Source organism: Papaver somniferum, chromosome 2 (assembly GCF_003573695.1).
Source record: "Papaver somniferum cultivar HN1 chromosome 2, ASM357369v1, whole genome shotgun sequence".
NCBI classification, from domain to species: domain Eukaryota; kingdom Viridiplantae; phylum Streptophyta; class Magnoliopsida; order Ranunculales; family Papaveraceae; genus Papaver; species Papaver somniferum.
This window is the reverse complement of record NC_039359.1, coordinates 147,081,603-147,098,545: the sequence shown is the minus strand read 5'-3', so window position 1 is coordinate 147,098,545 and position 16,943 is coordinate 147,081,603. Positions and strand designations below refer to the sequence as shown.

At 38.9% G+C, this 16,943-nt stretch overlaps 1 protein-coding gene across 1 annotated transcript; it reads left to right on the top strand.

The window, feature by feature from the left end:
• The first annotated feature begins 9,398 nt into the window (after positions 1-9,398).
• On the top strand, positions 9,399-11,903 carry LOC113349386. The gene is made up of 3 exons (XM_026593354.1): positions 9,399-9,498; positions 10,163-10,362; positions 11,470-11,903. The coding sequence occupies exons 2-3, from the start codon at positions 10,181-10,183 to the stop codon at positions 11,654-11,656; spliced, it is 369 nt and encodes a 122-aa protein (XP_026449139.1). The 5' UTR covers positions 9,399-9,498; positions 10,163-10,180; the 3' UTR covers positions 11,657-11,903.
• Positions 11,904-16,943: the final 5,040 nt, after the last annotated feature.

The following is a 16,943-nucleotide window of genomic DNA, read 5'->3' as shown; positions in this document are numbered from 1 at the left end:
CACTATTGGCTTAGGCAGAGGACGTGGCAGACTCTAGGCCACAACTCACTTTATTAAGCATCAAATGCATCTCAGTATTTTCAAGAGGGAAGAAATGGAGACATTCGTATCTACTTTCCACCAAGGTGCTTCATGGCGTTCCCTTCATCATCTCTCGGCAGATGGAGTTCAAATTCTACCTCCGAAATCAGAACGGAGTCAGTTGAGGAGGAACTGTAGGGTCTGAAGTTGATTCGAATTGGCAACATACTGAACTGGAAATCTGAGACGAGAATCGAGAAGGTGTCTGCAACGGCTGTGTGTAGAATCTTTGGTGAGCTGAATGCCATCGGATGGAGTTCTTTTGGCTGGAGTTGGTCGGAGTTGTATGTGTGCTTGGTGCTGTCGTGGTGTTGGAGAGGATCGAGACGGAAATGGAGATGGTTGCAGTCGCAGCAGCTTGGTGCTTTAGCTGGATGGGATTTGTGTGGAGTTCTTGGCTATGAACGATGGTCTCAAGAAGAATGTCTCGATTAAATTTGGCTGTGCAGGCAGTAACAAGAGAAGTTCGTAATTGAAGATGGTTGTGTGCCCTCCATGGAACTGCAGATCGAAAGCTGAAGCGGCGAATCTGGCAGCAACTACGATAGTGAAGTGGGTTTCGATTGCCAGTACTCAGTGAAGAAAATGAACAGCTGCAGAGAAGAAAGATCAATAATCCGTTTGATGGGTGATTGACAGCAACGAAGTAAGATGATGATTGAACGTGCAATCAGGATAATGGGATTGTTCGCAGGTAAGAAGATGGAGTTCATTGCTGTAGCCGAGATGTCGATGGCAGTGACGGGTTTAATAGCAACAGCAAAGCAAGGAATAAGATGTGTTTGTGCTCGAAGAGAGTTGGTCTCAAACAGAAACGGTCCGTTGCAGGCAGTGGCTCAACTGAATCTCTTGGGTTGTGCTCGAGTGGAGAAGGTCAGAGAGATGGTGTTGTAGCCGTGAATTGGTATACGCTGGTGTTTACGTTGAACCGACAGAATGAAGATTTCTGGGGTAGTGAGATGTTCAGAGAAGTTTCACTCGGTTACGGTGGCTGTAAAGAGAGCTCGGAAATTGGAGGACATGGAAGAAACATAAGCTGTGCAGTGGCCTGCTCGATAAAATCAAGCAGGTGAAGAAAGTTCTTCGGCAGGCACAGAACGGTGTTAAGGCAGTTGGTTCTGATGGTTGAAACTGGGGTTGTCGTGAACGAATGGGAAGAGCTAGCTGTAGCCGTAGCCGAGTATGGTCTAAAACAGATGTAGAAGAGATGATTTGCGAACTGAATTGGTTGTCGTCGTTGTTGAAAATCTGCTGGCAGAGATGAGAGAATCGAGAGAAGGATGTTGCTGCCATGTATTTGAGTGAAGATAGAAGCATAAGAACTGAAACTCAGTGCAGAAGGGAGATAAACTATGGAAATCTAATTGGGAGTTGTTACCGATGGAGTAGGTCAATCTGTTGTGTTGCCTGAACTGTTGGGATCTGAACCTAGAGAGAGCAGAAGAGAAACTGGTGATGTGGCTTAATGGAAGTAGGATGTGGGTTCAAGTGGAGATGAGCTACAGGATAATTGATCACTTGGCTGGACTTCAATCGAGAGAAAATAGAACGACGGTATATTGCATGGGTTATCTGGTTTGATTATGTTGTGAAGGTGGTGAACGGTGAGAAGGAAAGTCTGGTTTTGAGTCTGCGTCTGGGAGGGAGCTGAAACATAGCCGGACAGGACAGAAAATGGCATTGGGTCTGAACTGGTGCCAAGACTGAGATGGCCAGGGGTGCTGTGGCCAGATTTGGAAGGATACGAGTCATGGATATTGGACTGGGCATTGCTTTGGGCTAGTTCGGATTTTTGGAGTTCAACTCTTCGCAGCAACAACATAAAAACCTACAGAGAAAGAACAGAAGAGGGGGGAGGTCGGCTGCAGAGCCGAGAAGAGGAAGAGAGAAGCGCGGCTACGAGGTGGAAAACAAGGGTTTGCAATTCTTATATTTTCATTTCCATCTTCTTGATTAGCGAGTGAATCTTTTCAATATGTTTATGGCTTTTGAGAAAGCCATGTCTAGCTAAATCTTTGTAACTAGGGTTTATGATTGAATACTATTGGGGTATTCGGCTATTTGAATTGATTAATTGAGCAAAAGACCATCATGATTTGAATAGATTGATCTTTGAATATTGTTTATCGATTTATTGAAAATGAGTTGTCGCTTCACCGGTTTTATAAACTTATGTGCATAATGAATTAGTTTTACAAATATGTTTGCTCTTATTATTTGATAATCTATGCTTGGGTTAAATTCTTTGATGGGTTATGCTTAGAAAAGATGAATAATATTTGTGAACTAAAATTAGTTTCGCATATTTTCTCGCTAACACAATTTGATGGTGCATACTTTGGTTAAGTCTTTTGATGTGCTATGTTTAGGGTGTCCCAGCGATATTTGTGACTCTAATACTTATAATAGGTGATGCCAATAGAACAGACGATAAACGCATTTTCAGAATTATGTTTCATTTCAGTACCTATATAGAAGTAGTGGTTGACATCATAAAATCCTGGTTACTGTTTCTCTTTACGAATTCACTTTATTAGTTTATCTTAATTTATTTATTTCGTTTTCATTTATAAAAATCCAAAAACTTCATTACTGGATAATTGATTGAGAATATTGATTATTGGTATTTCACCGTTCCCTGTGGAAACGACCCGTACTTACCTCTGTCTACTAGTTAGACACCGTGCGATTGCGGTTTATTATATATAGGTATCTCCGAATCCTATCAATGGATTCTGGTGCTAATAATGACTTGATCGCTGATGTTAGGAATTTTGACACTTTTTATTCTGGAAATGATGTGATCAACATCGAATGGTGATGGTATGCCTATTTATAACTACAGATCTTCAAAAAATTTATGTCGTTAATCACAATTTCTTTCTCACTGACTGTCAAATTCCTCTCTAAACCTTAAATATGTCAACAAATTTTCTAGAGAAAATCACTGCTCTCTAACTTTCACTTGTGATGATTTCTGTATCCAGGATCTTCAGTCAAGGAGGATTCTTTTTCAGGATACCAGTAACGGTAGTCTTTATCCATAATGATTCTTTGTCACGGTATCTATTTATCAAATGTTCTCAACTTTTATCAGCTATTATCAACCAAATGGAGCTTGATGGGATGTACAGTAGCTATAAAATTAATAAATGGGCTCCTAGTGTCAGTTACATTTTATTTGCGAATGATGTGATGTCATTTGGTAATAATAACACAACTACCATCAATTCTGTCACAGCTATTTTACAACAATACTATATTGCTTCAGGTCAATTGGTAAACTAAAACAAACCCCCCATTTACTTCAACAAAAATGTACCACCTGATCAAGAAGATGAGATTGTTCAAGCTCTTGGAGTCTGCAGCATGTATAAAAACGACAAATATCTTGGTGTCAAAATATTACAACAAGGAAATAAAGTCTCAAATTACAAATTTCTCATAGACAAGTTTGAAGAGAAACTTGCAGGTTGGAAAAGACACTCCTTGACAGATGCTGGAAGGACAATCCTAATACAATCTATCCTCACCCTCATTCCGGTTTATTTTATGGCCACGTCTCTCATTCCAGATACCAAACTGAAGACACTATCAAAAATTACTAGGGATTTTTGGTGGGGTCATGACAGGGACGAGAAGAAAATGCATTTCTTGAAGTGGGGAATGGTTTAATTTACCCAAAGACAAAGCAGGAATGTGAATTAGATGCTTATTTCGCATCTCAATCAAGCGTTGGTGGCTAAGCTTACTTGGATATTTCTTCATGATCATGAGTACTCTTTATGGTGGAGAATTTTTAGGGACAAGTATCTGATCAGAGAGGGTACTATTTGGAATGTAAGTAAACGAAAGAAATTCTCCAACACCTGGCTGCCTATCCTGGAAAACAGAAACGACCTTAAAAGTGGTTGCATGTGGCTTGTACGAAATGGTAAAAACATTGATATCCAATCTGATCCTTGGAATCATTCAATGCAGGGCTTCATTCCTACCAGAAACAATCAATAATCGCTTGAAGTTACAAAAGTCTACAACTTATTTATCCTGCCACCAACTACTGGAATGTGAATCTGGTACCTCAGTTGTTTGATAACTTCACGACCAATCAGATTCTAAATACAACTATCAATACGACAACTGACGATAAACTCATATGGTGGTTGGCATCCCATGGAAAGTTCACTGCTCAATCATTCCAGAAGATCCTAATTGAACAAGCTGGTGAGTCCTTTAATTTAAGGGATACTTCTTTCCCTTGGAAAAAATTCCGGTCCATCAAGAAAGTAACCCCAAAAATCAAGTATTTCATGTGGGGAGCTATCCATAACGGTATTGCAGTGTGTCAAAAGGTTGGCAGGTTTGTGAATAAAATCTCCGCGGAATGCAGAATCTATTATAATGCTGAAGAAAGTGTGGATCACTTATTCTCCATTGCAGCTTTGCTTCCCCACTCGGTTTGAGACTTCGGTAACATAGCTAGCTGACACTAAAATCACTAGTTGAGCAGCGGTTGGCAATGACCGATAATGAGTACTCGTTTTCTCTTGGTGCTGCAATTTTCTAGGCCATTTGGAGATCCAGAAACTCCAAAGTCTTCGAAAGAAAAAACAAAAATATTCAAGGTACCTTGATTATGTCCATATATTGGTTTAACCTGTATTTCAATTCAACCGAAGAAAGCGAAACTAAAGTGTAAACCCAACCCATCATCAACAACTCAGTTAGACTTCTGCAGGCTTGGTCACCTTCCCCTCATTCAATAATTAAAATCAATGTTGATGCTGCGTGGAAGAATGGTCACTTTGCTTGTGTTGTTGTATCTAGAGACATTAATGGTAATTGTTGTGGCGGTGGCACCAAACTCGAAACCTCTGACATTCCAGTTTATGCAGAGGCGAATGGGTTTCTTCTTGCTGCTGAGATTGCATCCTGGTTGAACTTCAAGAACATCATCATTGAGGGCGACTGTCAAGTAGAGGTTAAGATCTCAAAGGGTGAATCTCACTCTTCATCTTAGAGAATATGTAAGACCTTAGACGACATCATGGGGTTGAAACCATGTTTTCATAGCTACCTTCACGTTCAAACCAAAAAATAGAAATTCAGTTGTGCACTGTCTGGCAACTCGTGCCCTATCAAACAACATCCAAGGTAAATGGACCTCTGATCAGATTCCCCTAGTATCGTTACCCTCTGGGATGTAACCACTGGCTAGTCTTTTTCTCTTTTCCTTTCTCTGTTGCATACAAAAAAAAAAACAAGTTGGTGTGGTAGTAGTAATAGTAATAAGATAAGAAACCAGAACTTGATACTTGATCGAGAATGGAGATTTTTACCATCAACAGGTTACCTACAAAATGCATCTCTTTTTGAAACCTTATTTCACAAATCTCTAAATTATTTCTTTCTAAAAAGTTTTTGTTGAAACTGTGGGATTAGTTCGGTGTTAAAGTTTGACTTTTGGTTAAACTTTGTCTTGTGCAAACTTGTTCCTAAAGTTTAGGAACTTAAGAGCTAAGTTAGGAATACTTGTTCCCAAAGTAAGGGATTCTCAAGGGCCAAGTTTGTTTCTCTATATAAAGGACTAGAATTGTAGGTTTGTAGAAAATCCAACCTAAAAGAGTGGTAAAACCTTGTGTTTAGGTTTTTGGTCTCTTTGGTAGGGAGGATCGTTTGCTACTGTGAAGGTCAATATCGGTGTGAGAGAAAAACTTGTAGACAGAGGATTTTGATGTTATAGTGTTTAGGGTTTGGGGCTTTGCCCTAAACCTAGTTTCTAGTGTTTCCATGTTTCTCCTCTGTTATTAGCAACTGCGAAGACGGTGTTAAAGAGAAGACATGAGGCTGGTTTGAGGAATGGTTAGAGAATTGGTTTTTATGGTTTCTTCAATGGTGCTCTCGGATATGTTTTGTTAACTATTTGGTCTTTTCTTGTGTTTCGGAAAGAGCATGTAATGGTCTTTGATTTAATGGAAGTTTTTCTTGTGGTGTTGGTCGTGGATGTACCCTGTAAAGGTGAACCACGTATATGTTGTGTTGTGTGGTTGTGTGCTTATTTATCTTCTGTCTCTCTTATTATTTCTCCCATATTTGGTTCAAATCACCAATTGCCCTTTGTGATCCTGATTTCCGCTGCGCTCGGGGTGCCAATTTTCCCAACAATTGGTATCAGAGCCAAGGACGGGCTGGTGTGAACCTGGAATTGAACGATGATTTATTGTTCGAGTGGAGAAATATGTTTCAACCGGTGTTTACACAAATATGGATTTGTGATGTGATTTACAAATCGGAGGTTCAACTTGGTAGAAGTATATGTTTTTTGTTTGGTTTTATGATGTAGTATGGGATGCAGAATAAGGCTGAATGAGGTGGAATACATATATGCTTCTTGAAGAGTGTTAGTAATTATACACTATAAAGAATGGGTTACAAAGTTTGAAGAAAGGATGAGGCTATGAAGTCTCATGTAGAAGCAAGTCCAGCAACCCTTCGAAGTTATGCACGAGATGTTATAGATTTATGTTCTTAAGTCTATGATAAAGTATTCTTGATGGCTTGCACGTAATATCAAGAATGTGCCCGATCTCAGAAGCATGTACCACGGTAATATGGGTATTCCCACGGTATATATTCTGAGCGAGTATGTAGAGTGTGATGATGGTAAAAATTATGTCAGATTGGTGATGGCTTTGGGAATCGCTCAAAGGTTGAAGCCTATTAATCACAGTGGAGATATCTGATGGTTTTTTTCAGATACACTGTAATCATAACATGTGCTGGAGTATGATATTTAAGCTAATTCTTCCTTTCTGGGTTAGAGTTCAATATGTTGTTAGCTTACTGGTTAGGTGGAGCTGGCGGTGATTCTTCTGGATGGTTCTCTTGGTGATCAGTGGTGGAGTCTGTGCAAGGATTCATTGATGGTGATTGAAGATTTTCATGGTATTTGTGAGACGTGGCCAGTTTCACAAGTGTTCTTCATAAAGAAGATGGTTTGATGACTTTTATCAACGTCATGGTATTTTGGTCGAAGAGATGGTTCTATGAAGATGGAAGTTCAGATGTAAGCTTCAGATTAATTCTACGAGTATATAGAGATGGTGTGCAGCCTGATAAAGGTGATTCTTTGTTTGATCGTCCCATGTTTGAAAGCATGATCCGAGGTGGAGAATTGTGGGATTAGTTCGGTGGTAAATTTTGACTTTTGGTTAAACTTTGTCTTGTGCAAACTTGTTCCTAAAGTTTAGGAACTTAAGAGCTAAGTTAGGAATACTTGTTCCCAAAGTTAGGGATTCTCAAGGGCCAAGTTTGTTTCTCTATATAAAGGACTAGAATTGTAGGTTTGTAGAAAATCCAACCTAGAAGAGTGGTAAAAACCTTGTGCTTAGGTTTTTGGTCTCTTTGGTAGGGAGGATCGTTTGCTACCGTGAAGGTCAATATCGGTGTGAGAGAAAAACTTGTAGACAGAGGATTTTGGTGTTCTAGTGTTTAGGGTTTGGGGCTTTGCCCTAAACCTAGTTTCTAGTGTTTCCATGTTTCTCCTCTGTTATTAGCAACTGTGAAGACGGTGTTGAAGAGAAGACATGAGGCTGGTTTGAGGAATGGTTAGAGAGCTGGTTTTTATGGTTTCTTCGATGGTGCTCTCGGGTATGTCTTGTTAACTCTTTGGTCTTTTCTTGGGTTGCGGAAAGAGCATGTAATTGTCTTTGATTTAATGGAAGTTTTTCTTGTGGTGTTGGCCGTGGATGTAGCCTGTAAAGGTGAACCACGTATATCTTGTGTTGTGTGGTTGTGTGCTTATTTATCTTCTGTCTCTCTTATTATTTCTCCCATATTTGGTTCAAATCATCAATTTCCCTTTGTGATCCTGATTTCCGCTGCGCTCGGGGTGCCAATTTTCCCAACAGAAAATTGATCCAATATGTGCGTGATGAATGTATTTTTCTTCGTTATAGTACGCATAAGTAATGAAAATCTATTTTGTGATTTCGATTAATCTCACTACCTAACACTCTTTAAAGATATACCTTTGCACAAAAACGGATTTGATTTTCTCCTTTTATCTTCTACAACACAATTATGAAATTGCGTATTTGACTAAAGTATTTTATAATTCGTGTGGTATGTGACACTTTTTTATAACAAAACATAAAAAAAAACTCCTAAAATTCCAGGCGGCCAAACAAGCATTCTGCAGGGTGGTGCTATTTTTCACTTTATGTATGATTTTTGTTAGAGGGAGAGCAACGAGACCGAAAACCGTAGTTGACTAACAATACTGATTCATGAGTCAAGTTTTAGCCCAATATACACTTTAACCTAACCACACTTAACCTAACATATCTAATTAAGTTTTCCCAAGGCATTGTTACTGGAACGGTTATTATCACCAATAACCAAAAACAAAGTTAAACCCTAAATCAAGTCATGACTTCTACCGGTGATTTGGTAGAAAACCAGGAATTAGTTGACACAAAGTAAGAATCTTTGTCTTAATATATACGTTATAGTACAGGGAACCAAGAATTTCAGATACGTTTAACATTTCAACACCATCAGGTCTTTCTGAATCAAACGCGAAAATATATCAAAATTGACAACAACAAAAAAAAAAAACTGGTTGTCGACCTCGGGAAATTTTTACTATGATAATTAATTCGAAGATCTATTCTACCATTAGAACATTTACTGTACATGCGCTTCCAACCCCGGTAATGACTTTTTGGCGTCGACTAATGATCAATACGTAACTGCTTTTGGATGTTTGTTTTCAACTCACTGAAATACATAAATTTCGTCAAAGCTTATTAGAATGTGAATCACTTATTGGATGTTGGTTTCAATGATCAGTACATCACATGGATTTCTCTTATGGTGAATTATAGATATCCACTTTATATAACAAGAAGAAAGGGAAAAAAAAAAAAGAGGTTTGACTGGTTGGCTGGGTACTCGATTTTTGAGTTAAATTGAGTTTGATATGTAAGCATATAAGGGGAGCGTGTGAAGGATAAACTTGTCCGAATCAAAAACTCATTATGAGAATCGGCCTAGTTAGTGAGTCGACTACGGTTTTCGCTCTTCTCGGATCCGTTTTTGCTGTCCCCTTAACAAAAATTTTATTTATTTGTGCCCGGTGGAAAATATCATGGCTCCTGGTCAGTTAGTCCACCATTGGCAACTCCCAACCTGTAAAAAACCCAAATACCGACCCTAACTCGCCCCTCCGCTGCCTCTGGGACTCATACTGTCATACGTGTAAGTAATATGTGCACCCCATCCCACCCGACTCGCAAGATAAAACTAGTGAAGTCAATAGAAATTGTTCTTTCTTTCACCAATCTGTGAGTGACGAGAGTTGTTTTCCCCTCTCTCTCGCCATTTTTCGTTGTCTCTACGATTATCTTCAGGAAGGTGAAATTTCTCTCCCAAATCTTTGTTTCTCATTTATCACTGTGAAGGGTTTTCTGATTTGCTTTCTGATTTGATTATTGTCTATGATTCCTTCGTCGTTTTGATTTGTTTCTGAATCTGGGTTTTCTTAGTTAGTGTTTTTTAGGCTTTTTTTTTTTTGATGAATTTTGGGAGTAGGGTTTATGTAAATTGTGGATTTGAGCTGGATTTGTTCGGTATAATAGATCTAAAAAGTGATCTGTGAAAGGGGGTACTTGGAAATTTAATCAATTTGTTAGGGTTTTGAGAGGAAATTTTGAGTAGATTGTGATTTTTTACATTCTTTAGTCTTTACTAGTGAGTGTGAACACAACTCTCACATCATTTTGCTTTCGGGCTTTGTCTAACTGTAGTTACACCTTTAACATTTGAGGGATTCATTATGGTTTTTTTTGTGTGGATGCTTTTAGTTGAGTTGGTTTTGGTATTGCAAAATTATGAACACTCTTAGTGTATTGATTGAATCTAGCACAATGTAGTATAATAGGAGTTGTTAGAATGTACAGGTGATGTTTGTTTCGGTATGAGTTTTCTTAGTAAAGATGGTAATATGATTTTTTTTTTTTTTTTGAGCACTGAGATGTGAGTGATTTGTAAATGATTCGATGTTGTTTTTTGCTATCAGTGTTAATTTTTCGAATCCATGGCGTCAAAGTTGGTTCAGTTGCAAGCGAAAGCATGTCAAGCTACATCGTTCGTTGCCAAGCATGGGGGTACGTACTACAAGCAGATGATTGAGAAGAACAAGCAATTCATTCAGGAACCTGCTACTATTGAGAAATGCAATGAATTGTCGAAGCAATTGTTTTACACTCGTCTTGCGAGGTAATATTTCTCTCTTATTGAATGTTACATCTTTTACTTATCTATAACTTATCAGTTGGCTTGTACATTTTGGTATGCCTATTGGTGGTTTGCATTATGGCCTTAACCTGTTGTTTTTGTGGCGGGACTAGTAAAGTTAACTTGTTAAGAACCGCATCACCCAATGAGCACTATTTACAGAGAGCTTATCTTCCTTACGTAAACTGGCTATAGTTTCTTGTGTCCCATATTATTTGAATTGACCTTTTTATGGTACCTCAATATAGTTGAGCTTAGCATGTGTCCTAGACTTGTTGCTCACTCGCCGTTGAGGATCTCAGAGTGGGGTAGTACAATCTCATTGGAAACGCATTTTGTCATTTTGTGGATTAGTTTGCAACATAACTTTGTCATGACTCGGTGCTCTCCTTACTATTTATTCAGAGTTTGGTTCATGTGGGAATTTCTAGGTTTAAAAGTTTTTCAGTTAGTTCACTTCTTGTGATCACTGTAAGGAATGAATCTTGCGAACTTTAGTTCCTTAGGTTAATCGACAACTTCTGAATAGCCACAGTCCATTCGGGTGATCATTAGCTATGTTTCCATGGTATATGCTTTTGGTTAGAACCAACACAAATTTGTAGTCTAGAGTATTTGTGTCTCTGATCGAAAGCTTATTCAAATAAGCTGATCTGGTGAAGTTAGTATTGTTACAGAATCAATGATGTGTCTACTTTGCTAATGATCCTAATTGTTTCTATCTTAATCTTCTATCTCATGTGTGTTATTGGTTTGCACAGCTTCTTTTTGACTTTTAGAAATTGACAACTCATTATTAAATTTTCTGTCCAACCACTGCATTGGTAGTTATTTGAGATGTTTGTTTATTGGGTCGATGATGCAGAATTATATTCTTAGTAAACAACAAAACAAACTAGATTCTGTTCTCATTGTTGAACCCTATATGAACTACAGATTTTCATGCTTAGCATACAAATCTTTATTAAGTGGGTGGTAATTGATATTTTCAGGACGATCATCAACTTGATAGTTCTTCCTGAAAGTGTTTTCCGCAAGTCATCTTTTATTTTTTTCTCGTCAAATGAATGAGTTTTTGTTTATTTACAGCATTCCTGGACGTACCGAAACTTTCTGGAAGGAGGTAAATCACGTGAAGGGCATTTGGAAGAACAGGCAAGACCTGAAGGTTGAGGATGCAGGGATTGCAGCTCTTTTTGGACTGGAGGTCTTCTGCTGGTTTTGTGCTGGTGAGATTGTGGGTAGAGGATTCACGTTCACTGGTTACAATGTTTGAAGATAAATCATTGCCTGGAGTAAAAAGAGATCGCCTTGGATTTGCATTTTGTGAAATTTGAAGAGTGTTGTGAATTTTAGCGACTGAATACCTTAAATTCAAAATTTTGATTTTCCTGCAAAGCTTTTGGCACTGAGAACTGCTCAGTGAGACAATAGTGATAGGCTGATAGCATTAATAATTCTCGAATTCTACAGATTTCTTCTTCTTTTTTTCAATGCAAGAGGTTCCATATTTTTGGATGAAATTAGTCTCCGGTTCCATATTACTCTGATATGATTTTACTCTTGCTTGTTTTCTTCTGCAACCTAAAATGCTCAAAAAACAAAACCTCGCAAATTTGCATTTAAACTCGATTTTTACAGTCGAATGCGCTGTAAAAGCAGATACTTAGTGATGCCTTCTGCTGGTAAAAGTCAAGCAGTTGATTATCAAGTGAATTACACATTAAGCATCAATTACATTTGAGTCTTCACTGGAACTATCCAGAGTCATGTCAGGTTGCACATTGCTTCACTTCAGACTTCAGAGTTCAGTCTCAAACTGCACCACAAGCCCCCAAATACTAATCCTCTCAAGAACCGCAACAAGACGGTTTTGATGCAAATTTGCTGGTCTCATGGATTAGTAATCCTAACTGTGCAATGTTGCAACACCAAAAACAAGCAATCAACTACATTGAGTTCATCAACTATCTACTGTGAACAAAATACAGAGGAACCTTGAAATTACAAGGAAAACGAAAAACAAGATTACAAACAGGCCGAAAGCTCTGAAATTTTATACACCCATTGTCACCTCCTCATTCACCGGAACTTATGCTAGAGTTTTCAGGCCCCGAACCCTGCTCTATGGACACAGGACTTTCTACATGTTCTTCTTCTTCAACAACAACAATTTGGTTGATTACCAAGTGCAGGTTCCCATTCTCATCTTCTTGCACCTCTGCTACACCACCAAATTGATCATTAAGGATCGGATTTCCATTCTCTCCTTCTTCTGGAAACGCTATTATTTGATCAGCAACACCAACTACTGCTGCTGCTTCAGCAACAACTTCTTCTTCCTCATTAACAACTTCTTCTTCCTCGTTGACAACTTCTTCTTCCTCATTAACAACTTCTTCTTCCTCATTAACAACTTGTTCAGCATCTAAATTCTGTACATTAACATGTACTTGAACTTCTTCATTACCAACATTCAGATTTCCCTGGTTAACGACATTTAAAGGTTGCATCTCCTGTTCATGATTAACAGCTCCTCCCTGTTGTTTCAAACAAAACCAAACCAATATACAACCAAGAACCAGAAGAAAACAGCAAAAAACAACTATGAATACTATAATCCATCGCATAGAACCAGAAGAGGAAGATACAGTAACCCCTCCTGTTTCATTACTATCATCATCCCTGATAATCGAAAACAACGGGTTGTCGTCAAGAAGACTCCTCCTCCTCCCACTATCTTTACAACCATAAACAGTGTAGTTTAGGGTAGAGTTAATTCCATGCACAACAACAGCTCCGTTCACATACAAATCAGGATATGTGATTTGAATTTCATCAATTGTGTAATTTGATTTAGAGTTATTGGTTACAAGAATTGATTTTTCAGGTAATAGAGTAGGGATTCTTGAACCTATAGGGAAAGTTCGAAGAACAGAGAAAGATAGTTGTTGTGGGATTATGTGATAACTAATAGTTGATGATAAAGATTGACAAGAAGAAGAAAAGGGATTATCGGTGGGGATTAAAAAGGTTGCAGTAAGTACCTCAGCCCAGTTACTGTAATCTTGAGTAGCCATTAAAGCTTCAATTATCTTGTCAAATTGTTGTTCTGATGATGATGATGATGCTTCTTTCTTGAATATATTGAATGTAGAAGAAGAAGAACCAGGAACAACAATGGTGCGGGTTTCTTGCTGTTGTTGTTGTTGTTGATCAGAAACTGTAATTGCGATGATGAAAGCAGAAATGAGGAGGATTAATGAGACCATGAAGTATGTTGCCATTGATGATCCAGACATCACCATTCTTGCTTGCTTGAAGACGAATCTTGAGGTTTCTTGATTTTCTATGTGTTTTCTAAAGGAGACGAAATCTGTAGAGAGAAAGAGAGATTGGTGTATGGTGTGAGATTATGAGAATATGTTGTGTTTATATAGCTAGACTTGTGGGGGTATTGAAGGACAACCAAACGGACAGATTGCAGTAGTCCGTTGTTTAGACCGGTTATGAACCCTGAACGAATGATGCCTTAAATTGACATGCCCAATCCTATTGCGCTGCGTCTACTTGGGGAACCTATAACAGCTCGCAAATCACCCAAGTTTGTACAACATATAGTAGTAGAAAATAAGCTTCTTTTACCAGATGATAACCGCGCGTACCGCAATGACAAAACTCGACCACGACACGACGGAGTTATTTAATTCCGTTCATTGACAACGGTGATGGAAATTTAGGAAACGGGAATTTCATATACTCTCCTACAAATACATTTTTCTTCTTCTTCCCAATATATTATTTCAAGCTAACCTGGTAAGCAAGAGTGTGCCCTGCCCATTCAAGGTTCCTCTAGCTTTCAGCTCTTGCATGATCAATCTGACGCAATCTTCCATCTGACATAGATAACCAGTACTCCATGTGCACCGAAGAATATCATCACCTAAAACGCTATCACAAAGGCAAGTAAATAATGGAAGGCCCCAAAATAAAATATCAGCATCGATTGCGAAAACGTAGAAATGTTCTCGTTTATGTAAAAGAAAACCGAGAAGCAAATTAATTATAGAATTTTTGTAGCTCTTGCTTTATCAAGTTAGCCGTGGAATCTGGATATAACCTCTAGGTTGATATCATGACTTTATTAATGCTTTTAAATTAATTGTAATGTAGCTCAGCTGCAACTCGGCAAGGCTGACGGCCATCATTTCATTCCAGTTTTACTTGCATCTCATATTTAGGCAAGCGGCATTTGGGTGTCCGGTTTTGTGCACACTCTCTGACGAGTGCTTACTTGACATCTCAATTTCATCATTTTGATAAATGAAAATGTCCAATAAAACTTAGTCGGCACAAGATTGGAGTCTGTATACGACCTACCTAGTACCTACATGTATACTTCATCAAATTAAAAGCATGGACTTGTGGAGAGTTTCAGGAACTGTATATCCCACCAGTTACGTCAATGAAGATGTTGTTCATGTGATTATTGGCAGACTCAGGTGCTTAATAGGCCTTTGGAATGAACGCAGTGCAAGATTCTTTGGTCTCAAGGAGAAGACTGGCACAAGCTTCAAACATCAACAAATTCTAGATTTTTAGTTGAGCACTTGTTTTTAGAGATTTCGTTGATGTATCTTTTTGTAGTCTAGGGGTGAGCATTTGGTCCGTAATCCGCGGATTTAACCGCGACCAACCGTTCATTTGCGGATGCATGCCCGGACCGTTCGTTAATGGGTTGGATGCGGATAGAATTTTTAAAATCCACCGGATTATGGATCGGGCTCGGATGCAACTTCGAAAATCCGTTGGACATCCATATCCGTTAAATTAAGTGCATTTATATAGTTTTATAAAAATACTATGGATCATTTAGAAATTCTCAGGGTGTTTGCTTGGGGTGTTGTACATGGCATTTTTATCTTCTTATACATATATAAAATATGTAGGTTCTATGAGGAGTCATTTGTGTTGGCTTTATTTTCTTTATTATAAATTTTAACTAAAACAAATCCATTGGATTATTCGTATCCAATCCGTTCATCTGTGTATCCATTGTATGCAAATCCGTTGGATGTGGATTAGATGCGGATGCCAAATTTGAAATCCGTAATGTTTGGGTTGGATGCGGATGGGGTGAAAACCGGTCCATACCGGCCTATGCTCACCCCTAGTTTGTACCATATATTTTGGTATACGGGCCCAGGTTCCTCAGCCAAATAATTCTACGACTCTTGGGTAAAAAATATGGCAGGATAATTATAGCCCTGCCAACAATTATCCTTCTACACCAGAATACTAGGTATAACCTGGAAGTTACTGATCCTCAGAAAAAGGAGGAATCAGTTGCTAAGAAGACCATGTATAACTTGGAAGTTACTAATCCCCATAAAAAATGAGGAATCAGTTAAAGACCAGGTATGCATTCAAACCCTGGAAGTTACTGATCCCTAGAAAATATAGGAAACAGAAGAAGACCAGGTATAACCTGGAGGTTGTAGATCCTAAAACATGGGAAATTGGTTTTGACTAGGATTTACCTGGAAAGCATTTGGTCTAGATACATAGTTTTTTGAGGGTGAAAACGATTTCTGCTGATTTCGGTAATTTCGGGTCTGTGGATGAGAAACAAGTCTAAACCCTAAACAATGTACTGCAAGGGAGTACTTTAGATTCGAGAGATCAATCTGTACACATCTGGCCTAAACCAAGAAATGGTCGTTCCAGACTTGCTTCGGTCACAAAGTGAAGGAGAAGGGTTGGTTTTGGGGAGGGAAGCGAAGAGAGTGTTGAGACCAGAATAGTTGGTTCTGGAAGAGTAGTTGTTTGAATTGTATCAGAAAGTGAAAGCTAACAGATGGGGAAGCTGACAAGTGATTTCCGAGTGTTGTATGCTCCTGACCAAAAACTTGTCGTTTGGTGGAAATAGGTAAGACCTATTTATACAAGTCGAAGTGAAACGTACTCTTGTCTCGTAAGAAATGGAAACGGATGAGTAAATGGGAGGAGGTGGTAACTTGTAACTCCTGGAATTGATGTTCCATAATGAAGGAAAGCGTTTCACCATTACTCCCTGTATTTACTAACCGCCTCATCCTTATGACACTGTCTTGTAACGAGCGTAGTGTACGCCGCACGCTGTAAACCGCCAAACCAATACCCCAATGAGCATCTCCCGGTTTGTGACATGTGTTGATGTCTCGAGTGTTTTCGTGGAAAACATGTAGAATGTTGCTGTTGTTTGGCAAGTTGAGCTTGGGAGACTTGTCGGCTCGGTGGTGACCTTCGACGATCGAGATTTTGCATCTTGAGAGGAAGGGTAGCCGTTGATTATTGCAACCCTTCGTTTGGTAGCCAGTGGCATGAAAGGGAAGGACGGCATGGCATGGTTTAGGCGCGGCAAGGTGGCTGGCACGACATGCCATCGGCACATGTGGCATGGTCGGCATTCCTTGGCGCGGTTTAGGCGCGGACAAAACTAGGGTTTTGACGTTGGGCCAAAGGTTACCATGCGTTGGTTGGTGACCTTGGACGGCTAAGATATGCGTCTCAGATGGAAGGGT

Bases quoted from the DNA above. Each gene is read 5' to 3' on its own strand.
- LOC113349386 (XM_026593354.1), top strand. From the start codon at position 10,181: ATGGCGTCAAAGTTGGTTCAGTTGCAAGCGAAAGCATGTCAAGCTACA. The intron at 10,363-11,469 runs GTAATATTTCTC...GTTTATTTACAG, and splicing joins TTTTACACTCGTCTTGCGAG to CATTCCTGGACGTACCGAAA.